This window comes from Monodelphis domestica, chromosome 6, assembly GCF_027887165.1.
Source record: "Monodelphis domestica isolate mMonDom1 chromosome 6, mMonDom1.pri, whole genome shotgun sequence".
NCBI classification, from domain to species: domain Eukaryota; kingdom Metazoa; phylum Chordata; class Mammalia; order Didelphimorphia; family Didelphidae; genus Monodelphis; species Monodelphis domestica.
Window position 1 is genome coordinate 83512278 of NC_077232.1, and position 27714 is coordinate 83539991.

At 40.6% G+C, this 27714-nt stretch overlaps 1 protein-coding gene across 1 annotated transcript; it reads left to right on the top strand.

Annotated features, from left to right (window-relative positions):
• The first annotated feature begins 4339 nt into the window (after positions 1-4339).
• On the top strand, positions 4340-7713 carry ADRA2C (adrenoceptor alpha 2C). Its single transcript, XM_056802369.1, has one exon. It carries the CDS (start codon positions 5747-5749, stop codon positions 7154-7156), a length of 1410 nt encoding a protein of 469 aa, XP_056658347.1. The 5' UTR covers positions 4340-5746; the 3' UTR covers positions 7157-7713.
• The last annotated feature ends 20001 nt before the right edge of the window (positions 7714-27714 follow it).

Genomic DNA, 27714 nt, shown 5'->3' on the forward strand with positions numbered 1-27714 from the left:
GAGATGGGAAGTCTTAGGTTTAAATCTAGTCTCAGATACTTCCTAGTTGTGTGACTCTGGGCAAGTCATTTAACCCCCATTGCCTAGCCCTTACCGCTCTTCTACCTTTGAACCAATACAGAATAGTGATTCTAAGACAGAAGGCAAGGGTTTAAAAAAATAAAGAAAAAAGAAAAGAAAAATAAAATATAATAAACATCCCTACACCTTTAGGTCTAAGCTCTCAGAGTCACAATTTTAATCACTTCTATTAAATGGAGGGGCCAGGAAACCTGGTCCTCATCATGGCTTAGCTAATAGTAGTCTGAGCAGGTCTGTGCTCTCTCCAGACTTTAATTTTCTTATCTGTCAAGTGAAGGGAGCAAAAGAGATAATAGATTTTAATGACTCAGAATACTAGACTTTATTAATGTTTCCAAAGCACCTTCCTCATAACAACTCTTTCATATAATGCAAATATTATTTATGCCCATTTTCCAGATGAGAAAACTGAGGTTCATCAAGGTTAGTCATCGATATTAGCATAATTAGCATCTGTATCACATATTGGTGAGTTTTTTGTTTGTTTTTGCAAATGCTGGTAACAAATAAAGATTAATTAATGTCCTATGAAATATTGCTTGTTGCCTTTGGATGTAAAAGATCAACTTCTAGTCCATTTATTTGTCTCCCCCTCTGAGGATCTGTGAGCCAGCCTTCCATTTAGCCACAATTTATTTTTCGTCTTCTGGTCTTATTTTATCCTGTGAATGCCAAGATCGATATAATTCAATTCTTCTGGTCCTCCTAATGGTCGCTCAATAAGGAGCTTGAATTTAGAGGACCAACAGTTAAGTGCGGGTTTCCAGACAGTCTAAAAACTGGGTAAATTCTTAGCACTCCCTGCCTGCTGATCTGTAACAATCATTACAAAATTGGGAGGGAACCATTTAGAAAGAGGGCCATTTTGTAATTTCTGTTGGAATTTCTTGGGTTGCCACAGCCAAAGAACCCATTGCTGAGTGGCCATCTTTCTGGGCACAAATCCCTGCACTTACACAGCTCTTCCCTGGAAGGTGGGTCCTCAGAAAGTAGACATCAGCTGTTGTCACAACTGTACTCTTTGCCTTCTCAACTGTCAATCATTCCTGGCACTGGCTTCCCTTCGTGGCACATGGAGGCAGATGAGAAAGATTTTGTGGAAGATCAGAGACAACTAGATGGTACAATGAAGAAAACATTGGGCTTGGAGTCAAGAAGCCCTGAGTTTACATTGGACCTCAGCCAATTCCTAACTGTGTGACCCTGGTGAGGTCACTTAATTTCTGTTTGTTTCAGTTTCCTCATTTATAAAATGCAAATAATAACAGCATCTTATCTCTCAGGGTTACTATGAAATTGCTTAGCCTAGTGCCTAGCATATAGTAAATTATGCTACATAGAGTAGCATACATACAGATAGTAAATTATAAATCTACAGAAACTACATACATATAGTAAATTATAGCTACATAATTGTTCACTATAATTATTCAATCTGGCCTCTGACACTTAGTAGCTGTTTGACCCTGGGCAAGTCACTTGATGTATGTTTGCTTCAGTTACAGATTCGCTAGAGCTTGCAGATATACATTCTGTAAAATGAGGATAACAATAGCACTTAGCTCCAAGAGTTGTTGTTTATCATATGAGATAATAGTTTAGTGAAATTCCTGGCATTTAATTGGTGTGATAGAAATGTTTATTTCCTCCCTTCCATTCAATGACATACAATATTATTTTAGTATTGTATTCAGGACATTTGTCTCTCTTTTCTTCATTACAATCCCATGATAACTCTATACATAATTCTAAGATTCTATGGTAATTCTACACACAATGTTACAATTCTATAACAAAAATTATTATTCCCGGGGGCAGCTGGGTAGCTCAGTGGATTAAGAGCCAGTCCTAGAGACTGGAGGTCCTAGGTTCAAATCTGACCTCAGCCACTTCCTAGCTGTGTGACCCTGGGCAAGTCACTTGACCCCCATTGCCTAGCCCTTACCACTCTTCTGCCTTGGAGCCAATACACAGTATTGACTCCACGACGGAAGGTAAGGGTTTTTAAAAAAAAAATTATTATTCCCATTTTTCAAATGAGAAAACTGAGGTCCAAAGAAGTGAGTGTTGCCTGTGGCCACAAAGCTTGTATGCTATATAAAAGGTTATAGAAAGTATGTTCTAATAATGGGCGTTCAGCATAGCTGTCTTCCCACATGGCTCAGAAGGAGAGGTAACAAGCAATTCCTCTGTGATCTATGCTTTTTTATATCACAAAGGGGTCAAAAGAGGTGATCTGGAATGTCTGCAAGCTCAGCTCTTTGGTCCTCCCATTACTTACCCAGATCCGAATGCCCATAATTGTCATTTACTAGGTAACAGAATCGACCTTTTCTCCAGATATGAAAGGACTGCTTGCTAATAGACAATCTGTAGTAGTTTATAAAGGCTCTTTTTAAATGTCTGGAATAACGTAGCTTCACTCTGCTCATGTGGAAAACACTCACAGTCTAAGAGGTCTCATTGAACAGTAACGACATAATTGCTGTCAGAGTGTTTCTCTGGCCATGAACGTGGAATAGCATGTGTGACACCCATTCTAGTTGGTTCAATCTCTTTGGATCAAATTTCTGTTGGTTTTTTTTTTTCCTGCATCTTTTCCCTGAGGCACAGTTGCATAGCCTCAGGACATGAATAGCATATCAACCAGGGTTTGCCTTGGATGTTGAGGGAAGGGCCAGAGAAATCATTGCTAATATTATGGGTCTAGTAACCCTGGAAGCATGAGTCCTGCCCCCCAGCTAATCAAGCTTCAATAGTTTTGCATGGTGCATTGATTTTGGTACCAGAAGACCTCGGTTCAAATCCTGGCTCTGTAGCTCCCACTAAACAACATTTCGAGGTATTTAGTGCAGATTTTGTTTTTATAGGAATGGTGGTTTAGAGCAACAGAGGAGCTGAGAGGCTAAGAATAAACTGACTTTGCCTAGTGTGACTGAGCTAAGGCTGAGCTAAGTCCAGGTGTCCTGATGTGGGGTCAAATCCAGGTCTCCTTTCAGTCCAGCTAGCTCTTTTCTCTGCTTCCTTTCAGCACTCCTACCCTCTCCCCTCATTGAGGTCTCTTACTTGCAGTTCCATCCAAGGTAGAGTGTATGCAGTCTCATCCTAAGGCACATTCCCACACCACTGCAAAAATAGCAGTCTGCCTTCCTACCATCCTGAAGGGGGATAGACAATGGCTCAGACAAAAAACATCATCATCAACAACAAAAACAGTTAGGGAAGCTGCTAGCCCTGGAGCATATGGTCCAGAGATGCAGATTTAAATATCTGTGCTTGATGTAGGGGGTACTACTGCCTAATCATCTCCTACTCCCCAAAGCTGGGATGTAATTTCTAAGTGCATTTAAAATCATGTGTTGGAGAGCCAGGCCAAATGTCCTCCCCCACCCCCCAATCAGCTAAGTGATGCGACTTGATGCTTTCCATAAAAACATGGATTTTCGATAGACTTTTCTGCTAAAATAATAATAATATTAATAACAATAAAAACCGCAGGGAACCTGGCACAATTTTTAAAAGATGAGGTTAATAAGAAAAGCTCATCATTAGGAGATAAAAGAATTCTCCCCATGGAAAGGCTGGTTGGGGTTCTGCTACTGTGATTGCAAAAGGATTTCACTTATAAATTAATGTGCAGCAGACAGAGCTGGTCGGCTGGGTAGAGCTGGCCTCCCTGGAAATCTTAGCTTCTGTCAACAACCATAGTGATGCGTTAGTTAGAAAGGGCTCCAAATGAGAAGCCAAGAGAATTAGGATAGAGCCTCAGCTTCATCACAAATTCACTGTGTGACTTCAGGCAGGTGACTTTCCCTCTCTGGGCCTCTGTGGAATGAGAGAAATAATGATCATTCCTGCAGAACTGAGTTCCATGTTCTAAGGTTCCTTTTAGGCTGGCATTCTAGGTTCTAGGTTCTATGATTCCCCCACTCTGAGACATTCTAACATCTATGATTCTATGAAACTACGAGAACAGACGGAGGGAGGTAGAAGCTGCAGCAAGTGTTAATGTTAAAACAGTGAACAGAATGAAAGGCTCAAAAGAAAAAAAGATACACATACAACACATAATATTAAATTAGAATAAAATCCCTCGACTTCTTTCCCACCAGATGGGCTGATGCGCGTTGTTACACTGACCTCAAGCGTGTGAAGGCTCTACCTCCAAAACCAGATTCTCAGATCCTCTTTGCCCCTCCCTCTTCTCTTCTCCCTTGGCTCCGCCTCCTCTGCCCCCCTCCCCACCCCCTCTGCAAACAGACATACACAGACCACACCGCGCGGAACAATAAACGAAGTTGCAATCCAAACCCAGACGTCTCCACTTGAGTTTACAGCTGAGCCACGAGATCCGCACGGCGACTTCCTTCCCTGCCATTCTCCCTCAGTCTCTCTCGATTACGCATAGCAAACCCTTGGAGAACGAAGGGAAGTGACCAGAGGAGAGGCGAAGATAATGCCCAGAGCAGCCCGCTGGGGGCAGAAAGGAGGAAGCGCCCGCTGGAAGAAGGCCGGAAAAGTAAACTTGGAGCAGGTGCGAAGCAAAACGAACACAAGCCAGCTCCCGGACTGCCTCGTCCCGCGGGGTCCTTGAGCCTTGGGCGTGCCCTGGGCCCCCTCCCCCTTCCCCAAGCTCCTAGGCAGTTTCGACGGCGCAGGTGGGCGTGACAGCGCCTGGCTGGGAGATCCGCCGCTACTCGGGGCGCTGCGCCTGGGAGGAGGAGGAGGAGGAAGAGGAGAAGGAGCAGGAAGAGAAGGAAGAGGAGGAGAGGAGGAGGCATCGCTGATGGGGGTGCCAGGCTAGGCGGAGACGGACGGGGCAGTAGCTCCATCCGTGCTTTGGAGCGGCCGCCGCCCGTACAGGAGCTGGAGTCCAAGCCTATCTGGGACATCGCGGTGCAAAGCAATAGGGCCCCGCGTCAAGGGGCATCGATTGCTGGGCAGGATGCCAATGGACTTAGCAGGTTAAACGCTTTGCCATGGGATTGCTGCAGCCGCCGCCGCCGCCGCCGCCGCCGCTGCCACAGCTACAGCCTCGTTTAACTCCTTCCAGTTTTTCCCGGAGAGATCGTGGAGATTTCTTGCCTCCACGACCCAGGTTTTCTTCCTGATCAGCTGGGGACCAAGGGGGCGGAGGTAGTGAGGGTGTGTGTGTGTGTGTGTGTGTTTGTGGATGGGAGGGCTGGACTGGTCACACTTCTGAGCCATGACCCCCTAACACTCCCTCCCACCTACCCCTTAGTTGCTTCTTCCTTTTTCTTCCTTCTCTTCTGCACTTAAAAACCCTGCTTGCCCCTGCAGGCTCATGGGGCTTGAGAGCTGAGGGGAAGTTCCAGTCCGGGGTTTTTCCGCCTAGGTTTAATTTCGTACTGCTCTCGGACTGATATCCTCCTGGACACACAGTTCTTCTAGCAGAGCTCGGCCAGTGTTGCTCCGGTCTGGGGAGAGCTTCGGGACAAGGAGAAGCGACGCCGCTTGCCTAGTCTCCCGAGAGCACAGTTCACGGACTGAGGGAGGCTCCTGCGGGGAGCGGCCGCTGGGTGTCAGTGGAAAGAGGAGTCGGCGATGAAGGCACTGTGTCCGAGGAGGGAGCACCAGAGCGGACTCTGCTCCAGTGCACGGGGCCAGAAGGGGACCCCTTTGCTGCAGCTCTTGTAGTGGGGTCATGGATCTCCAGCTGACAACCAATAGTACCGACTCTGGCGACCGAGGGGGATCTTCCAATGAGTCCCTGGAGAGGCAGCCCCCGAGCCAATACTCTCCTGCGGAGGTGGCCGGCTTGGCCGCGGTGGTGAGCTTTCTCATCGTCTTCACCATCGTGGGTAACGTGCTGGTGGTGATTGCCGTGTTGACCAGCCGAGCCCTGAAAGCACCCCAAAACTTGTTCCTGGTGTCCCTGGCCAGCGCTGACATTCTGGTGGCCACTTTGGTCATGCCTTTCTCGCTAGCCAATGAGCTCATGAACTACTGGTACTTCGGAAAAGTGTGGTGCGACATTTACCTGGCGCTAGACGTCCTCTTCTGCACTTCCTCCATAGTGCACCTGTGCGCCATCAGCCTGGACCGCTACTGGTCCGTGACGCAGGCGGTGGAGTACAACCTGAAACGCACCCCGCGCCGAATCAAGGGCATTATAGTAACGGTGTGGCTCATCTCAGCGGTCATCTCCTTTCCTCCTCTCATCTCCCTCTACCGGGACCCGGAGGACGACCTGTACCCCCAGTGCGAGCTCAACGATGAGACGTGGTACATCCTTTCGTCCTGCATTGGTTCTTTCTTCGCGCCTTGCATCATCATGGTGCTGGTCTACGTTCGCATCTACCGAGTGGCCAAGCTACGGACACGGACGCTGTCGGAGAAGCGCACTGTGCCCGAGGGTTCGTCCCAGACAGAGAACGGGCTCAGCCGACCGCCAGTGGGGGCAGGGCCCTCGACCGCTGCAGCAGCCGCCGCCTCCCTACGTCTCCAGGCTGGCGAAAATGGGCACTATCACCTTCACCACCACCACCATCATCTTCACCATCACCATCACCATCACCATCATCAGCTGCGCAAGAGTGCGGAGCTCGAGGACATCGAACTGGAGGAGAGTAGCACCTCCGAGAACCGGCGCAGGCGGCGCAGCCGAGAAGAGGCGGCAGCCCGTAAGGGCAGCCGTGGCTTCTCCTTCTCTTTTTCCTCCACCAAAGGAGGCCAGTCTGCTGGTGCTGGGAGCCGCCTGTCCCGGGCCAGCAACCGCTCCCTCGAGTTCTTCTCGTCCCATCGGCGTCGCAAGCGCAGCAGCCTGTGCCGCCGAAAGGTGACCCAGGCCAGAGAGAAGCGCTTCACATTCGTGCTCGCTGTGGTCATGGGCGTGTTCGTCGTGTGCTGGTTCCCTTTCTTTTTCACCTACAGCCTGTACGGCATCTGCAGGGAGGCCTGTCAGGTGCCCGAGACTCTCTTCAAGTTCTTTTTCTGGATCGGTTATTGCAATAGCTCCCTCAACCCGGTTATCTACACCATCTTCAACCAAGACTTCCGGAGGTCCTTCAAGCACATCCTGTTCAAAAAGAAGAAGAAGACCTTCTTGCAGTGACCCCGGTGGGCTCGGGGTGGGGCTGGGAGGAAGAGGGCTGTAGGGAGCCCGGACGGGGCGGCTGGGCTGGACCTGATCAGGAGAGACTGCTGAGGGGTTAGCTCAGGAATTGGGAAAGATGTAAAGAGAGAGGTGGAAGGACATCGGAGGTGGTGGGTGGAAGGGCAAGGAAGGAAAATTGAAGAGGAGAGGCGGAGAAGAAAGAGGAGGAGGGAAGGATGGAAAGAAAAGGAAGAAGGAAAAGGGGAAACCTCAGTTCGAGGTCTCCACGAAAGCTGTCTTCAGAAGTTGGCCGGCCGGATGCAAGTCCTCCGGACTCCGGCTGAGGGCGTACATTGCGGGTAAGGTTTGGCCGGACCGCGAGACCGGAGTTTGGATAGCTGGGGAAAGGAGGGGGAAATGAGGGCAGGGAAGAGATTAAGGAAGAAAGGGCCGGTTTGAGCATGAAGGGCATCGACAATCTTTGATTACCTGAAAGTATTTAAAATGTTTGCCAAAAAAAGGAGGAAAAAAAAAAGAAACCAAACTATTTTCTAAATAAACCTTTGTAATCTAAACCTTTTGGTTGCACCAGTCCTTAGTCTGGAACAGAGAGGGCGAGATGGGAAGATGGATGGAATGCTTACTATGGAATTAGGTCTGTCTCTAAAACCCTGGGGAGATTCTAGATGCACTCTCGACCTCACAAACTATCCTTCTTCGTCTAACACACACACACACACACACACACACACACACACACAGACCAACAGAGACATAATCAAGAGAGACAGAACTACAGAACTGATAAAAGGGGTCCCCGGACACTACTTTGAAATGTGAGAGGGACAACAACCTGTAGTCAATCTATAGATACCTTTGATCACTCACATTTACATTCTCAAACTATATGCATATGTATACATATATAATCTACACATGACCGTCCTATAGATGAACTATATAGTCGATACATTATTTTAAAACACCTAAAGTGTATTATAACAATTTAGCCGGAGGGCTCAGGGAGCGGCGGGAGTTTCCAATCCTGGATCTGTTCTCTGAAAGTTTCCTCTTCTCCATTGTAACCAGATTTCTTTAGCAACTTCAATTTCTTCACTCTTTCTCCCCAAGAATCTTCTTTTTACTTCCCCACCTCTTCTGCCCCGCCCAGTGGCTGCCCTCCCAAGCTCCACTCCTCCCCCTTTGATTCTACCCGATGTCTCTGACCAGGTCTCTCTCTTGATGGTTGCCTTCCTCTTTCCTTCTGTCTCTGTCTGTTTCTCTCTCTGTCACTGTTCTATCTGCCCTTCTGTGCCTCTCCTTTCTTCCCTCCTCTCCTCATTCTCTCCTCTTCCTCTCTTCCATTCTTTATTCTATTTTACTCTTTTTTTCTCTTCCACCTCCTCCCCCTCTTTTTTTCCTGCTGTTTTATTCCACCCCCACGGATAAAGTGTGAAGTCGCCCAGACCGCTGCTAAAGAATTCCTCCAACTCCTCTTTCCCCCAGTTGATAGTCATCTCTCTCCTCCACCTTGGCTTCGCTCTCATTCATTTTCTCTCTTCCCTTTCTCCTTTCCCCACATTCACTACCCTCCCTCACCTAGTAATTTTCTTTCCCTCCACTGATCTCTTTAGTCTGTTGCTTTGTTCTTGTCCCTCTCCTTGCCTTTTCCTCATTCATTCCCCACCTAGACTCCCTCATTCCTGTTTTCACTTTCTTCTATCTGCCTATCTATCTCCCCCTTCCCCCCCCCCCCCAGCCCTCCTACCATCATCAACTTAATTCCTGACCTTTACCCAGCCATTTCCCCTGATTTTTATATTTGCTCTCCTTCTCAATGACTAGATTGGAAGAATAACACCCTAGGTTCCTCCCACTTTCTTCTTGATCCTCCTGTATCAATCCTCTGCCCTAACCCCAGTGGCAACAGCACTGGACTGAAGAAGAGGCCTGCTCCCAAGGGGTAAGAGTGGCAGTTGTTATCCACTCTAGGTGAAAGACTCATTGATCCTGGGAAGGTGGTTGCAGCTGCATTTGGCTCTCTGCAGAGATGCTTTGAGATGGCTGTCTGGGTGGGTTAGGAGCCATAGTTTTCATATGGCTCCAGTGACTTCTGCATGAGCCCTCCTTTGGCTTCAGCTCACATTCCCCCACTTTCCCTCAGGAAATAACCTGATACTTCCTAGTGGGCCCACTCAAATCTGAGAGTTAAAGATAATAATCTGTTGGTTTTACTCTGGGGTAGTTGGACTTTGATTCTTGCTTTGCTATTTTCTCTCCTCTATCTACCTTGCCACTTCTATACCCATTCTGGCCCCTGATTAAACCAAATAGCCAGTTTCTGTAGCTCCCAGGAGTCCTTTTACAAGAGTGCCCCAAGATGAGGAGAAATTTGATGGTGTTCAACACCTTGAGGCCCCTGCCTCCCTGGGCTCCAACTTGCCAAGAGAGGGACGCAGGATGATTCCAGTTGTGCTCCTGGGGGCCATGGAAAGGAAGAGGAATTAGAAAAACAAGGGAGTAGGGAGAGGTAGGAGTGGGTAGGCAAATAGGGAGAATGAGACTCTATGTTGGAAAGAATGTTGTTTCTGGAGACAGAGGATCTGAGTTCAAATCCCCCCTTTGATGTTTATTATCCCTGTTAGCTTGGACCAGTTATTACATCTTCCCCTGAGCCTTAGTTTCCTCACCTTGGACTTGAATTAAATGGTTTTTGATATCACCTTATAGTTTTGGAGAGAGTTGTTGGGATGGATAACCTTATAGTAGAAAAGGATAAGAGAATGAGAAAAAGAATGGGGAGAATAAAAAAGAAAATAAGTAAAAGAAGAGGGTGGAAAATCGGAGTACAATCATAGCTAATATTACATAATTTCTAAAAAGTATATTTGATTGTCATTAAACTCCATTAAAGTAGGTGATATTTTAACACCTTTATTTTACAGAGGAGGAGATAGACAAACTGAGATCAAGTGACTTGCCCTGGGTCACACATCCAGTAAGTGTCTGAGGCAGAACTCAGACTCCAAGTATAGCTTTCCTGAGTAAAATGAAGGGGGTGGGGGGAAGGCAGGAAGCAGGAAGTGGAAAATAGAGACTTTGAAGAATGAAGAAAGAGAAAATGAAATTAGGCAAAGGAAAGAGAATGGGGAGAAGGGAAGAATGAGAATAGTACAGAATGAAGAAAGGGCAATCAAAATAAAGAAGAAAGAGGATAAACTAATAAAGAAGAGAAAGTATAAGAGAAAAATAGAATGAAGAGGGGAAGAAAAAAATTCTTATTTTGTTCTGAATGTCTCTGGGCTAAATGAGGGTTCTGTTTTCCCAGGACAATTCTCCTCCCTTTCCTCCATTTTAAGCCCTGAAAGAAGCCTGCCAGAGAAGTTGTGGCTTTTTGTTTGTTTGTTTGTTTTGCAGATTAAAGAATATACTTAGGGAGGGACTTGGGTCAGCCACACATCCTTCTCTTGCCCACAGTCCCCTAATAATCACACTCTCCCCAATGACACTTTGAAAAAGGAATTGTAAGAGTTGCTGAGGGATAACTGGTATGTCTTCTTTATGATTCCTCTAACCCAAGAGAACTTTTACCTTAAGGCATCATGTCCTTCTAAACCTTCTAAACCCAGAGCCCTAAGCTTTTTGCACAAGGTTCTTCGAACAAGTAAAGTAACTCAAAGACTATGAGGCCATCTCCAGTTTCCAGAACACTCCCCCCTCCCCCAACTCTAGGTACAAAGAGACCCTGGGCATAGGACATTCCAAAAGGATAAGCCTTGGGTATACACTGGAGTACTTTCCTACATATGGGATTTTTTTTTAACTTTAATGGAGAAATTCAATTACAAGATTGTCTTTCTAAAGGCTCTGTCCAGTTAGGAAGGGGAAAGAGCACTTGACCACTTGGTTTGGAATCTTGGCTCTAACACAAGCTGTGTGACCTTAAAACAGTCACTCACCCTTCTGAACTTTAGTTTGCTGTTCCATCAAGTGAGGAAGATAACTTTATTACCTGAGTTTTCCTAACAAGTTGGCATAAAGAAAACATCTTGAAAACTTCATGATACTTCAGAAATATGCACTACTCATTATCTTGTTTTGGGGAAAGCCACAATGGGTACAGCTATGAGCTTGGAGTTAAGAATGCTGAGTTCTCATTCCCATATAATTTACTAGCTCTGTGATTTTGAGCAACCTGCCTCAGTTTCCTCAACTGTAAAATAAGGAGACTAAAAACACTATTTCTCTGCATTGTTGTGAGCATAAATTAGATTCAGACAATTGGCTGGTTGTTCTTGTTCAGTCTTTTCAGTAGTGTCTTGGCAAAGTTACTAAAATGATTTTTCATTTCCTTCTCCAGGTCATTTTATGGATGAGGAAACTGAGGCAAACAGGGTGAAGTGACTTAGTCAGGGTCACACAGCTACTAAGTGTTTGAGGTTAGATTTGAACTCTAGATGAATCTTCCTGACTTCAAGCCTGGCATTCTGTTCACTGAATCTAGCTGCCTCTTGAGATGATAATAAATGCTTGTTTCTCTCCTTACTGGGTGTAGTGTGGAGTCTGCAAGGGAACTAATAATGAGCTTAAGAGGCTTTCCCTTCTTTTAAATCATCAAGACAGAGTTTGTCCACTGAAGACATCTGAACATATGATAGAAGACAGACAGGAGGTGAAAGGCACAGACACAGATCACAAAACCTTAGAGCCAGGAGAGCCCAGTGATAACCAATAGTCCAGCCTCATCATTTGATGAATGAAGAATCCAGAGGATGTAACTTACCTAAGGTCATGCAGGAATTAATGGTCATCCCTGGACTCAAACCCAAGTTGCCTGACTCTATGTCTGGAGTTGTTTCTACTCTACTTCCTCCCTCCTCATAACTTAGTTCTGGAATGCCTCTAGTACAAACTCCCTGGCCCTAGCCCTAAAAGCCATGTAGAGAGACAAAGAAACCCACTATCCTCAAAGAAATTTTCTTCCCACTCTAGAAGCTCTCTGAATGAAAATTCGCTTTTCAATTCACCATTAGAAACTCTGGCCTCACCTTTCCTACTGCTTTGGAAATGCTTGAAATTTAATTCTAAAATTGGCTCATATTTACAAAGTAACAAGTTTACCAAATGCTTTCATTACAATAAACTTGTGAGGTGGAGTAAGGTGGTGCCTGATTTTGTAAATGAAGAAATTGAGACCCATAGGGTGAAATGACTTGTCTAAGGTAATGCACCCAATAAATTAGTAAATATCTGACCTGATGCTTAAATCTAAGTCATCTGACTGCAAGGACCAAGTTCTTTCTTTCTTAAAAATTAAATTTATGTATTTAATTAATTAATTTTGAATATTTTCCCATAGTTACATGAGTCATGTTCTTTCCCTCCCCTTCTCCCTCCCCCTTCCTGGAGCCAACGAGCAATTCCACTGGATTTTACATGTATCATTGATCAAAACCTATTTCCATATTATTGATATTTGCACTAGGGTGATCATTTAGAGTCTACATACCTAATCATATCCCCATTGACCCATGTGATCAAGCAGTTGTTTTTCTTCTGTGTTTCTGCTCCCACAGTTCTTTCTCTGGATATGGTCAGCATTCATTCTCATAAGTCCCTCAGAAGTAAAGGGCCATGTTCTTTCCAACACTCAACAAGGTTGAGGATAGGGAGAGGGGAATTGGGAGATTTTTTTTTTGAGAGAAGTGGAAGGGCAAGAAAAATAAGCTCATTGTTTTTCAAACATGTCTGACCCTTCATGACTCATTTTGGGGTTTTTCTTGGCAAAGTCACTGGAGCAGTGTTCCATTTCCTTCTCCAGCTCATCTCATAGAAGAGGAATTGAGGCAAACAGGGTGCCCCTGGATCACAAAACTAGGAGGTGTCTGAAGTCAGATCTGAACTTATCAAGATAATTCCAGACCCTGCACTTGGTACTTGATAAAGGGCTTGATTTTGGCTTAAAGAAATATTGACCTATGAGGGAATACTCCAGTGTGCCCCTCAGTAAATTAATTTCTAAATCTCAGTTTTCTCATCTTTAAACTGGGGTTGCTAATGCCTACAAAATTTACCTTGTTGTGAAAATCAGATGATATATTTTAAGTAAAGGGTTTTTCTAAACACTTTACACATATAATACACACATCATCAGTAGTAAAAACAAGGGCTGTTAAGGAAGTGAAGTAAATTACTGGTGGGCATCAGAAAATCATTTTGTATCATTTTCACATATAAAATTTTGATATAAATACCAAATTAATGAATTACTAAATTAATCAATATTTTATAAATGGGAAAGGGCTCTGTTCCAGAAATCAGTAGATTTGGGTTCTTACCCTGATTCTGTTATTAAATGGCTATCTGTCCTTGAATAATTGGCTCCTTCATTCTTTAGTTTCTTCATCTGTCTAAGTATCTTATCAATACCATCCATTTGTGCCTGCTTAGTTCTCAGATTTCCAGCAGCAAAACACTGTATTATCTGGATAAGTTAAGCTAAAATTCTACTTTGGAATCTTTGTGTAAGCCATAATATGGAAGTAATAGTCTTCCAGGGAAAATGTGTAGGGATATAGAATCATAGAATCGAAAGCCAGCTTAGAAGTCACCTTCCCCAGCCTCTATCTGCAGCATGAATCTGTTCTCCCACTTCCTGGGAGACTGACCATCCAGACCTCTGTTTAAAGAGCTATAATGGAAGGGAGCTTAGTACCTCAACAAATAAATCCCTTCTCTTATCATACAGCTATTAATTATTAGAACTTTTTCCTAGTACCAAATGGGGAGCTAGGTAGTACAGTAGAGAGAATGCCAGGCCTGGAGTCAGGAAGACTCACCTTCCTGCATTCAAAACTGGCCTCAGACACTTATCAGTTGTATGTGACTCTGGTCAAGTCACTTCACTCTGTTAGCCTCAGTTTCCTCCTCTGCAAAATGAGCTCAAGAAGGAGATGGCGGACAACTGCAATATCTCTGTCAAGAAAATCCCAAGTAAGCTCACAATGAGTTGAATGTGCCTAAAATCTGGTATTGAGCTAGAATCTACATCTCTATAAATGCCCACCTTTTGGCTTTATTTTGTGGCCAAAAAGAATATATGTCATTTGTCTCCCACATGGCCACCCTGAAAGGAAGCATAATATAATGGAAAGAGCCCTGATTTTGGAAGTAAAGACTAAGGTTTGAATCCTGGATCTGCCTCTAAATAGATGTGAGACTCAGAGGGATACTCCCCTCTATGGCTCTCAGTTTCCCCATTTGTATCAAGAGGGTTGGACTTGATCATCTCCTCAATTCTCAGTTTTGACTTAAAGAAATACTGACCCTTGAGGACAGTTCCACCTAGTAACTGTGTGACCCTGCGTAAATTGCAGCTCTAGCTCTATTTTATAAAATATAGGAAAACAGCTAGCACATCCCACAATTATCCTTGGCTCTAGGTCAAAAATCCCTGTTAGTTTCATTTGTTTGGAAAATACTTAATCTTCCTTGTTTGGCAGTCACCTCAACCAAATCATCTATTGATGAATTTTTTCAAGTATTTATGTGCATTTACATACATATATTTCTATAGGTACAAGAGTCCCAAACTTAGTGCTATTTTATTTTATTTTAAAAAACAAGCCCTTACCTTCTATCTTAGAATCAATAATAAGGATAGGCTCTAAGTTAGAAGACAGATAATAAGGGTTAGGCAATTGCGATTAAGTGACTTACCCAGGGTCACCCAGCTAGGAAGTATCTGAGGCCAGATTTGAGCCCAGGACATCTTATGTCCAAGCCTGGCTCTCCATCCACTGAGCCACCTAGATGCCCTTCTTAATGCTAACTTAAGCTTTAATAGTTTAAGATAGCACTATGACTTTTGGGATACCCCTCTATCTATGCATCTATGTGATTAAACCCAGATCCTTCTGATTTCAAGTCTAGCATCTTTTCCATTCTTCCATTCTGCCTCTCATTCCTGCCAACATGTGTATTATATTCATGCAATATGTGTATATGTGTGTAGACACAAATACATATATGTGTGTGTGTGTGTATATATATATATATGATTTTAACTCTAATGCAGTATCAGTTGAGGGGAGGGGAAAAGTATAATGTAATTCATATATTCCTACTTGAAATGGAATTTAAAAGTCAATGTACTTTTAACATATTGAGCTGTTAATTCTTTTTAAAAAATCAAATCTTGAAAGCCTCCTTGTGCTTTCTGCTCGAGGGGTGGATAAAGTCTTGCAGAGAAATGCATTCTTCTGGGTCTCGTTCAAAAAGGAAGGTTTTTCCAGGCTATGTTTATGCTCAGTTGTAGTTTTCTGTTACACTGGCAGATCTAATGGAAATAGTCCATTCAAAAAGCAAGTACAAGCCTATATTGGTTTTAATTCTGCAATACAGCCCCTCTCCAAAAGAGAAGTTGCTAAACTTTCATATGTACCTTAGCAAAATGTATTTACAGTGTGTGTCTGAGAGCTATAATTATCACGAGCTGGGTGGCAGGGGCAGGGAGACAAAGAATCGTATCACATTAGGCTGGAAGGGGCTTTAGAACATGGAATATCAGAGCTGGACGAGACCTTGGAATAGAGAACACTGCATGGTAGACCGAGTCAGGCAGGAACAAGGACCATGACTTTGGTTTTTTTTTTTTTTTAAGGTCACAGACCCCTTTGTTGAACTGGTAAAACCTACAGACCCATTTTCTGAATCGTGCTTTTAAGTGCATAAAATAAAATTCATAGGATTATTCAGCTCTATTGAAATACAGCTATAAAAATATATTTTTAAAGTTCACAGACCCCAGATAAGAACTCCTAAGATAGAAGGAATAATGTAACATAGAATATTAGACACCAGAAACATTTAAAAACATGAAATAGAATGTTAATGCTAGTAAATTCCTGAAAGCACCAAAAAATCAACATGGAATGGTGTAGTCAAAAGGATCCCTAGGTACACATGTGTATATGGTTTTGAACATATAATAAATTACATAATTCAGCATATATACTCACACATACATATGTGTATGTGTGTATACACACATACATGCATACATATATTTCCCAGTATTAATTAAATCAGAGGACTGATCTATACAGACAGCAAAATAAACATACACATAATATATGTACACCTACATGCATATATATTGAGAGAGGGGAGAGAGAGAGAGAGAAGCAGAGATAGAGACAGAGGCAGAGAAGGGAGAGAGACAGAGAATGCCCTGGATCCATGCATATCAGAGCCTGATTTGCAGCTTATAGTGTTAGAGAATGTGTGAAGGTTAGGGGTGGGGGAATTCTGAAAAGTTAAGTGAGGCCAGCTCTCTATTCACTCTAACACATAGCTTCTGGAATGCAGTTGTCCTAAGATAAAATATTAGCAAAACAACAACAGACACAGAGGATGCCAAAGCTGGGAGGAACTGTAAAAGTCATCTAGCCCATCCGCCTCACTTTAAAGATAAGAAAACCAACACCTAGACTGAGGAGCTCCTGGTCATATAAGAAGTAAGTGAGAAATCTGGAATTTAGACCACAAATCTTTTGATGGATGTTATAAAAATTATGGACTGAATTTAAATGAAAACAATCGTGCAGATATAACATTTTATTCTACTGGCAAACAAAATTTGAAATTCAGTCAAAAGGAATACAGAATGATAGCATAATCAATATACCTATAATAGTCAGCATTTATATATGACTTTACAGTCAGTTACCCAGAGACCCATATTCTTCATCCCAGACTTCCTATTACTTTCTTTCTCTGTATTGCAAAAAGAGAAATCATCAATTGTTTTTGATGACACATTTGCTGTCAAGTAGAATGAAATGGAATAAATACCTCAAATTCATGTCTATTTCCATATATTTGTAGACCAGCTTCAGAAACTGATTTACATCTAGCTTGGAAGTGGAAATTGAATTAGGAAACCTGCTTGCTCATTCTGTCTGCCTACTAGCTGTGAATTTGAGGATATCTCTCAAATTTTTGAAGTTTCTCATCTGTATAATGGGGATAATATCAGACTTGTTTCCGTCACATAATTTTTCTGACAATACATCATAATCATAATTAATGTCCAGATAATCTTTTGCAGTTTACAAAGGACTTTACATAGATTATTTTACTTGAGCCTCACAACATCTTTCAGGTACTGTTATCCCCATTTAACAGATGAAGAGTAAATGCCAAGAAGGGCTATGCAGTGCTCATGTCAGAGGTGAGATAATAATAATAACTAGCATTCATAGGCCACTTTAAGATTTGTAAGCTATGTTACATGTGTTTTTTCATTTGATCCTCACAAAATGAGCAAATGTTTGGTAGATGCTATTATGATCCCTATATTATGATTTTTTTTTTTTTACAGATGAGGAAAATTACGCACAAAAAAAGTCAAATATTTTTTCCAGGGTCATATAACTTAAATGTTTATGACAGGATTCAAATTCAGATCTTCCTAATCCCAACTTTAGTATTCTGTTTGACCCCAAATCCACCACTCTATCACTATGATCTACAACATCCACTAGTTAGATGCCATCTTAGATGAGATTGTGGATGAGAAGGGGCTTGATAAACTGAATATGTACTTGAATGGGAACTGTGGGGAAGGTCAATGAATGCTGTTGTGAATATCTCATTGCATTTAAGGACCTTTTGTTTTCTCATTGTTTTCCTTGGAATACATGACTAGCAGTAGGTTGCAGTTAGTAATATGGTTAGCATATTTTTGAATTTTTCTCCAGAACGGTTGAACCAATTTTTAGTTTCACCAGTGGTGGGAGACAAGTTTACTTATCTTCAGGAAGCTCCTCCAACATTGATTATTTCTGTCTATCATCATCTTTGCCCAAGTGCAAAAGTAACACCTTGGTATTGTTTTGATTTTCTTGTTGAATGACAATAATCACCAAATATTTCTTTGGTCCCAGTTATCTCATTCTATTCTACCATATTGAAATATTGTGTTTTCAGTCCATATTTCTGTTTAAATATAACCCATACCTTGCACATCACTTGTCACTTTTTTTCCCGTGTTAATGATGGCCAGGAATGAGTGGTTTTGCCCCCTGTCATAGGATCCCAAGTACTACATAAGTAGGTAGGCAGGTACAGATAGATAGATAGATAGATGGATAGATAGATAGATAGTAGGCAGATAGGTGGACAGATGGATAGATAGATAGATAGATAGATAGATAGATAGATAGATAGATAGATAGATAGATAGATGGATGAATGGGTGGATTAGGTAGACAGACAAAAAGATATGTATAGCAACAGCAACAGTAGCCACAGCAGTAGGTATAGTAGTAGAAGTAGAAGAAATAGTAGTAATAGTAGTAGTAGTAGTAATAGTAGAAGTAATATTAGTAATAGCAGTTTTATTTTGTAGCATAGAAACATGAAAGATTCATTATAATCTATCAGGGAAAGTCTCTTGAGAGATATTAGTCAACAAGAAGGCAAAAGAAATCAAGATTTTGGTGTTTTGGAAAAAATGACAGTCTAAATGACCATGCCTTCTTCCCCTCCCCTCTTCTGAGAACATAGGATTGAAAGCTAAGAGAGGTCTTAGAAATCTTCCAGTCTAATTCTGTTTTACAGATTTGAGGTCCAGAGAAATGAAGGGACTTGTCCAAGATCACAGAGATAGTAAGTGGCAGAGTTGAGATATGAGCCCAGGTCTCTAACTCTAAATTCAATATACTTTCTACTCCCTCACAAGAGTTCAGAGATGATTCCCCTATCACTAACCTCAAAGATCCAAGAGAATTGCTGACTAAGATCATTCCTATTGAAATGAGTGGGTATTTTTTTCCCTCTGGAGGCCACAAAAAAAAATTCTGGAGGGTAATTGAATTTTCTCATTGGGAAGTTGAATGCAATTAAATTATCAGGAAAATGACTCTATTGTCCACCTGCTTTCTCTAGTACAGACCTAGCCTCAATAAGTAAATGAGAACCACTTAGTTATCAATCTATCCCTTGGGTTTCCCTGCTTGTGGTCCATTTCCCAAGTTCTGACAATCATCGGTTTGTAACAACAACTTCTGTGTGTACCAAGTACTCCTACATATATTACCTTACTAGGTCCTCATAGTGGACCCTAAGTAAGGGTTATTCTTTCAACATTTGACAATTGATAAAAAAAAAAAACCTGAAACTCAATAAGAACAGCTAGCCAACAATTGTTATAAATGCAACCACAACTCAGATCTTATGACTCAATACAATTCTCTGCAATGCATCATGCTGCCTTTTTAGATGAACTGGGGTCTCTTTCTTTATCTAAACACAGGTACCAGTTGCTATCATTTTGATACTTTTTGCCTCTGTTTTCTCTTCTGTAAAATAGCACCTATCTCCCTGGATTTTTATGAGGATTAAATGAAATTCTGATTGATGAATGTATGGTGTGTATCTTACTGGAGAATGCACATGAACTCACGAGCAAACCTAGGCTCAGATTTACCTCTTATTAACTATATGTTGAAAAACAAAGTCATTTCATCTCTACGAACCTGGAAAAGAAGGATAAAGATTCCTGACTACCTTCTTATTGGAGTTGTTGGAAAGATGCTTGCAAACTTTAAATCTCTTTAGGAATATCAACTATTATTATTGCAATCTATGTAAATGTCTCCAATAATATTTGTCATAACTGATCAACTTTGATTGATAATAGGGTGGTATAGTAGAAAAAGGACTGATTTCCAGTTCCACCTTGCTATAGTACCTTGAGGTAAGTCATCAGATCCATTTGGGCCTTGATTTTCTTGTTTGTGAAATAAGGGGGCTACAAAAGATGCGGTCTCCCTAAAAGAACCTCTCCCAAATCTAGCACTGCTCTGTATGCTATCTTGTTTTTTTTTTTAACTTTTACCATCTGTCTTAGAATCAACACTAAGTAATGGTTCCAAGGCAGAAGAATGATAAGCAATTGAGGTTAAGTGATTTGCCCAGGGTCACACAGCTAGGATTATCTGAGGCCAGATTTAAACTTGAGATCTCCAATCTCCAGGTCTGGCTCTCTATCCACTGATAGCTGCCCTGGCCCTATCTGATTTTAATATTTTGTACTTAAATTACAAGAATGATATTAGAAAATAAGTCTTGTTATATTAGTTTAGAGATAAGAAGTAGAGAAGTTGACTTGAGAAAGAATTGGAGTTTCAAGCAGAGCTGAGACTGTCAATTTCAAATGTTGACAGTTATAATAGTTTTTCTCTGGTAATTGGTCTCTGGGAGTGGCAGTTGGTCTCTGGCAGTTGACAGAGTCACACACAGAGACTCTTGCTCTGAGAGCTTTGAGGAGGTAATTTCTCTCTCTCTCTCTCTCTCTCAATCTCTTTCTCTCTCTTTCTCACTGTCTGAGGTAAAGACCTGAAGGAGTTAAGTGTTTTCTTTTTCCAACTTGGGAAACACTATTGACTATCTAGTACTGTCTTTATAGATTGTTTAACTGAGAGGACCAAAGAAACACCTGGTCTTTGGTTTGGACTCAGTCTGCTGAAGCTCAGAGTCCTAACTTGATTCTTGTTGAGACTCAACCATCTAGCCTTTGTTATTTTTATAACTTGGAGGCAAAGTTAAGAGTTATAAGGATAATAGTGTGGTTTATTGTAGAATAGGGAAAATTTGGGTTAATCAGATCAGGAAAGATTAGTGTAGCCTGTGAAAAACAGGAGAAGAGGTTCCTTGTGGAACCAAGGAATTTTATTTGGGTGTAGTTAAAATCCCTTAGAGTTAGAAATCCTTTTGTATCCTTATATTCACAATAAATATTTTATTTTTTATAATAAAAAATGTTAGAGTCTCTTTAGCATCCTTGTACCTGGCCCTGAAGAGAAGTTCAATTATGAGTTTCTCTTCACTGATATAAACTAAGGATACTTTGCTAGCTCAGCAGAGTATCTGAAATCAGTTTATAACCAATAATCAAATCCATTGCTTTATTAGTTTTTGTAGTCTCGCCTTTTATTTTTACACTATGGGGAGCAGTATGTTCATTTACAGCTCAGAAGCCCGAGGTCAATTTGTACCATTGGGGCAACTTTTCCAATTTAATTAATCTATTCCCTTAACCAGGAATATTTGCTGGATTTCCTTCCCTAAGATAAGATCCCTGGGAGCAAAAAGAAAAATAATAGGAAGATTTATTTACCTCTAACATTCTAGAATTTAAAGCATAGACTTTCCCCTTCAGAATCTTACAATTTGTCATGACCAAGGGCATAATTAGCGACCTTTATATTTTTTAGCTCCATGACAATTATGTTTGTGATGTAGAAAATCAAAGGGTTTATTAATACTGAATTGGGTTAGAAAGAGTACAAGATTTGAGTCTTTGTCCTGACTTTGCCTAAGTAGAGACCTTTCACTATTTCTACATAGCTTAGTGGATAGATATCTTGATTTGGGGTAATGATGAGCTGAATTTGAATCTTACCTCAGTCATATATTAATGGTATGGTCCTAGGGAAGTCATTTAACTTCTGCTTTTCTAAATTCCCTCATTTCTAAAATGGGTTTTCCTCATCTGCAAAATCCCTCATAGGGTTTGTGTGAAGATGAAATGAGATAATATATGTAAAATACTTTGCAAACCAAAAAGTGCTATATAAATACTGTTTTCAGTCATTTTCAGTTGTGTTCCACTCTTCATGATCTCTTTTGAGATCTTCTTGGCACAGATACTGTAGTGCTTTGCTATTTCCTTCTCTAGCTCATTGTACAAATGAGAAACTGAAGCAAACAAGTTAAATTACTACCCCAAGGTCACACAGCTAGTACATGTCTGAGGTCAGGTTTGAACTGAGATCCTCCTAAGTCCAGACCTAACACTCTATCAACTATTCCACCTAGCTGCCCCATATATAAATAATAGTTATTTATTATCTTGAAGGCACCAAAGAAGAATTTAATTTACCCATCTGTGGTCTCTCACTTTTGTTTCATAACTTTCTTATCACCTTTTACAGTTCTTTAAATCCACTCCTCCTACAAGTCCTAATGTAGCTCTATCATGGTATTGTGGAAAGTGTATTAGAGAACCAGGAGAACTAATTTTGAATCCTGGCCAAAGTCTTACTAGCTTTAAGAGTGAGACTCAGTTTGCCCATTTGTAAATGGGGATTATAATACCTCCCCAACAGAACATAAGTTCCCAAGAGGCAAAGACTTTCATTTCGATATTTGTATCCTTGGCACCTAACATAGTGCTTGGCACATAGTAGATGATTAATAAATGCTTATTAATTGATCAAGAGTACTTTAAGCATTATAGAAAGATTAGCTAGAATTAGTGCCCTAGCATGCTCCAGCCTAATTATGCTTTCCATCCATCTTTCCATTGCCCTTTGAATTGTTTGTTATTTAAATTATTCTGGCATCATGGTGCTCCAGGTTTCAAAGACCACAGAGTATCACCAGGAAGATTCTGACATTACCTAGTGACTATTGTTCTAGGGTACTTCACGATGCTTAATTACCAATTTCTTCTTGCCAACTCAAGGTGAAGAATTGTATATAATGCTCACTGTCAAATGTCTATTTATGTGACTCTTACAGTTAAATGTTTTCTCAGTTTTCCTTTGCAAGTAAATCATTGATTTCAAGCAGGGAGGAACTTTAGATGCCATCATGTTCAAACCCCTCCCTTTACAGTTGAAGAAACTGAGGCACAGAGGATTAAGTAACTTGCTCAGGATTACACAACTATTTAGTAGCTGAGGTTAAATGTGATCCCAGGAATTCTTGATTGCAAGGGCAGTACCCTCTCTATCATGTTATTTCAGTTCAATAAACATTTAAGTGTCTGCTATATGCAAAACATATTGGCAGTAATTCAATTCAGTGCAACATTTATTAAGCATCCATAGCTTATGTGGCCCTGCCTAGACACTTTGTAATCAAAAAAAGATAATAGACATACACAAAGAATGCCTTGAAGAAAGTCATTTGTTTTCTTATAGGGTATTACAGGAGATAAAGCCCTTGATGTCAAAAATCGCATAGCCTAATGGCAGAGATGAGACTCCTCCACCCACTGGAAATAGCAGTATCAGAATATTTAATTAGCAGGTCTCCTCAGACTATATATTTCACTGTAAGCAAGGGCAATAGATAATATGAACTCTGTATCCTCTTTTAGTCCTTAGTCCTTGCTTTGCATAGAGTGGGTGCTTTATATGTTTGCTCTTATTATTGTAGTCCCAACTTCATCTTCATGCTTATTAGCCTCATACCTTTTGTAAGTCACTCTGCTCTTCTATATTCCAGTTTCGTCATCTGTCAAATGGAAATAATGATCCCTTCAGAGGCCCTTTGAGGTCTGATGAGATAAAGGATTCACATGAAAGCATGTTAGTGGGAAACGGATGATTATTGTTGGTACAGTGCATTTTGATACAATGGGGGAAAGACTAGATTCAAAGGCTAGAGACCCAGAAAGACCTCAGAAGCCCTCCAGTCTAACCCCCTTAATTTTAAAAATTAGTAACATGGAAGCCCAAAGAGGTAAGTGACTGGCCTAAGGTTAGGTAGGTTATATCAGAGGTGAGATTTGACTCATAACTGACTCTGGCTTCAGTGTTCTTTCTACAGTTGCATGATCTATGTTCAAATGCTAGATTTGGCACCTATTCTCATGTGGCCATGGACAAGTAATTTATTCCTCCGAGTCTCTGTTTCTTCATCTGTAAAATGGAAGTAATAATGTTTGCCTCACCTGCCCTTTAGGGCTGTTGTGAGAAAATTATATTGCAAGTATTAAGACATTGTAGAAATAGAAGCTATTAGGAGCAGCATGGATCTAGAGCTGGAAAGGATCAGAGGCCACCTTGTTTAATGCTTCTTTTTACAGTTGTCAAAGCTGGAGCCCAGGGCAATCAAAGGACTTGCCTGAAGTTACACAGGTAGTAAGCAGCAGAGGCAGGATTTGAACCCCATAGCCAATACACTTTTTACACTGTGCCACTCTATTACTCAACCTGTTCTTCTAAGGGAGAAGAAATATAATTATCCAGATAATTGTGTAGAAATCCCCTGCTTATACTCCCCAGGTAGCCTGGAAGCAAATATTGTCTTCAGCTTGAGTCTTTTAGATAATTGCTTCTTTATTCCCTTTGATTGGTTTATATCTTGCTTTTATAAAATACTCTCCATTTCACAGGTAGGAAGTAGCCTAGTTGCAAACATCTTTATACTCCCAGCACTTTGCTGGCTGAAATATTTATCGATGTCCAAATATAGGGCTATTTATGACTAACCTTGAGAGAGAGACAGACATGTATATGCAGAGACAGAGATAGACAGACAGAGAAACAGATAGATAAAAGAGACAGAAAGAGAGATACAAAGAAGACAGAGAGAAACAGACAGAAAAACAGTGAGAGAGGGAGAGGGAGAAGTGGAGAGAGAGAGAGAGAGAGAGAGAGAGAGAGAGAGAGAGAGAGAGAGAGAGAGAGAGAGAGAGATTTGTTAATTTTGTCTGTAGCAAGGTCAATTCTTTGCCTGTACAAGCAAGGACTTGAGATAACATTAATTTTTTTAAAGTCCATTCTGCAGGTTTTATACACAATGTACTAAGAATAATCCACATTTATTGAAAAGCTTCATTATTTTGCTGTGGCCTAAATAAAACAACAGCTCTGTAGATTTGTAAAAATAGACAATGACCAAGGCTTTTATGATATTTCTTAGGGTCTTGTTTTAATTTTTATTATATAAAGCAGCATGACAGAATGAAAAAGTTCTGTTCATAGGATCCTAATTTTAAAACTGGAAATGATCTCAGAAGTGCTCTATTCAAACAGGATGAAACTGAGGCACAGAGAGTATAAACAATTTTCCATAGATCACATAGATAGTAAGTAAGTAATAGAGGTGGACTTGAAATCCAAAACCCTGGATCCTTATCTCATCCTCCTTGCTCTTTACTGTGCTATATCTTATGTTCAACATGTTTGAGCCAATTCAATAGCTTTATGACCTTGGATCAGTCCCTTTCTCTGATATTTTAGCTTTCCCATCTATAAATAAAAGTTAAAATGTTTTAATTTACCTACTAGATTAGGCTGCTGTATAGAAACTATTTTGTCAATAGTGAAGCGCTAAATTTGTGGGGATTAATAATAATTTGTTTCATATTTAACAATAATTCATTAAGATCAATAGAGCTACTAACTATGTCTTTTATTAGCAATGTGATCTTGGGCAATTAAATTCCCATCTAAATCTATTTCTTCATCTATATTTATCATATTCTTCATAGGTTTTATTTTTTGTTTTTGCAAGCTACAAAGCATTATATGTATGACCTGCTATTATTTGTCTCTATTTAAGCTAAATAACCTTGGAGAGTCCTTTCATGTTGTCACCCAGATCAGGTAGAAACAAAATGTGTTTTTTGTTTTTGTTTTTATTTTGTCCCAAAGAAGTTAAATTTTGAGTTTGTAGAGGTAATCAAAGAACCTCACTGATTTAAAAAAAATGTTCATGGCTTTTAATCCAAAATGAGTTGTTGGGTTTCACACACACACACACACACACACACACACACACACACACATCAATATACCAAATAGGGAATGGAACAATCCAGTTATACTCTTGCATTCATTCTTGCCACTATTATTCTGCTTCAGTTAGTTCTAATTGGATTTTTCTGTTCCTAGGAGTATTCATTTGTTGAGATTATAACCTGTTGATCATCACATATGTGTTGCATGCTTTAAAAAATTATGTGATAAGAGAAGAAAATGGCAATTGAGTAATCATAATGAATGCTTTCTCAGAATTTTATAGTTTGGAGAAACCCCAGAGGTCATTTTATCCAATACCAATCTGAGCAGGAATGCCTTCTATGGAATTACTAATGCATGGTCATATGACTTTCACTTGTGCATCTCCAGGTATGGCAACCTCACTTCCTCTTTAGGTGATCTATTCCTCTTTTGGATAGCTCCCAATATTAGAATTTTTTTTTCCTCCCATGTGCCTAAGCCTAAATCTACTTCTTTTGGAATCTCCTTCTCTACTTCTCCATTATTCTTGCCTTCTGGAACCAAAACAGAACAAGTCAAATCCCTTCTTTGTAATATGGCATTTCATACTCTCAAAGAGAACTTCTTGTCTCCTGCTGTCTTCTCTTCTCTGGGTAAAACACCCCACTTTCTTCAACTGATACCTTTACAGAAAAATCTTCAGAATCTTGATCATCCTTGTAGATTTCCATTGGATTCTTTCCATATGGTCAACATCCTTCCTAAATTCCATTATTCTACATAGAATCTTACCAGGTCAGAGTCCCTCAAGACCATCTTTCACCTTTCTTTTCTGTTCCTGTGACCTTTCTGTTTACTCAGCTAATATGGAGTGTGCAGTAGACACAATCACTAAAGCCTTTTCATATTACTTAGAATCCATCCAATTTAAAAACCCATTTATTCCCATTGAATTGCATTTTCTTAGATTCAGCGCCTAGAATCTAGGCTATAATGATCTTTAATTATACCATCTTTTGTGTTAGGTTTCCTCATCCCCACCCCAATCTTTGGGGAGAGGAAGATTTGATCATTGTGACATCACCTGAGTCACTAATAAAAATATTGAATAGAAAGAGTCAAGGTTAGGTTCCTTAGAGACTTTTCTCTAAGTTGATATTGATCCATTAATTACTTTTATTCAGTCAGTCAATCAGAATTTATTAAGTGATCACTATGCCCCAGGCATACAAAGAAAGGCAAAAGACATCCCCTGTCCCTGAGGAGCTCATGATCACTGCTTTTTGATTCTCATAATTGGACTTATCCCCAAATCACCAACTTGTATTATCATTTGAGTTTAGTCACCTCAAAGGCACATACCTGACTATGTCACTGGACTATTTGATTAAGGTTAGGGTTAATACTGACTCCACATAATTGTCACAATTCCTCTTTGTAACATTTAAAGTCATTTTAACTCAACTCCAATCTACCTTTCCCATCTTAGTATATATTCATTCCCTTCATATACTCTAGTTTCATGCAGATGGCTTTTTTTGTGTTGTTCTTCACACATGATGCACCATCTCGCATTCCACTGACTGTAGCATATGTTTCACTTCTGCTTCTTGAGCCCTTGGTTTTCTTCAAGGCTCAGCTTGAGCAATTCTATTCTTCTTGAGGTCTTTCCTTACCCTGGAGTATCCACTGCCTTTCCCTTAGTCCTGTTATTCCCTTAAGTTATTTCATGTATATTTAATTAAAATTAAAATAATTTTTAAAAAATGAAATAATTTAAAAATAGATTCTTGTTAATTAAAATAATTAAAAATAACAGGAATCTATTTTCTCTTACACACAATTGAAGGGGAAAATCATTCTGACAAATATACATAGTAAAGCAAAACTAATTCCTTTATTGCTTTTTTCTCATTCTGCACCTTAAATCCATTGCATCAAGAGATAAAGAATATACTTCAATTTTGGTCCTTTGAAATCTGGGATGGTCCTTGCATAAGTCAGAGTTCTTATAGTTTCAAAGATATTTGTTTTTAAAGTGTTAGATAA

Bases quoted from the DNA above. Each gene is read 5' to 3' on its own strand.
- ADRA2C (XM_056802369.1), top strand. From the start codon at position 5,747: ATGGATCTCCAGCTGACAACCAATAGTACCGACTCTGGCGACCGAGGG.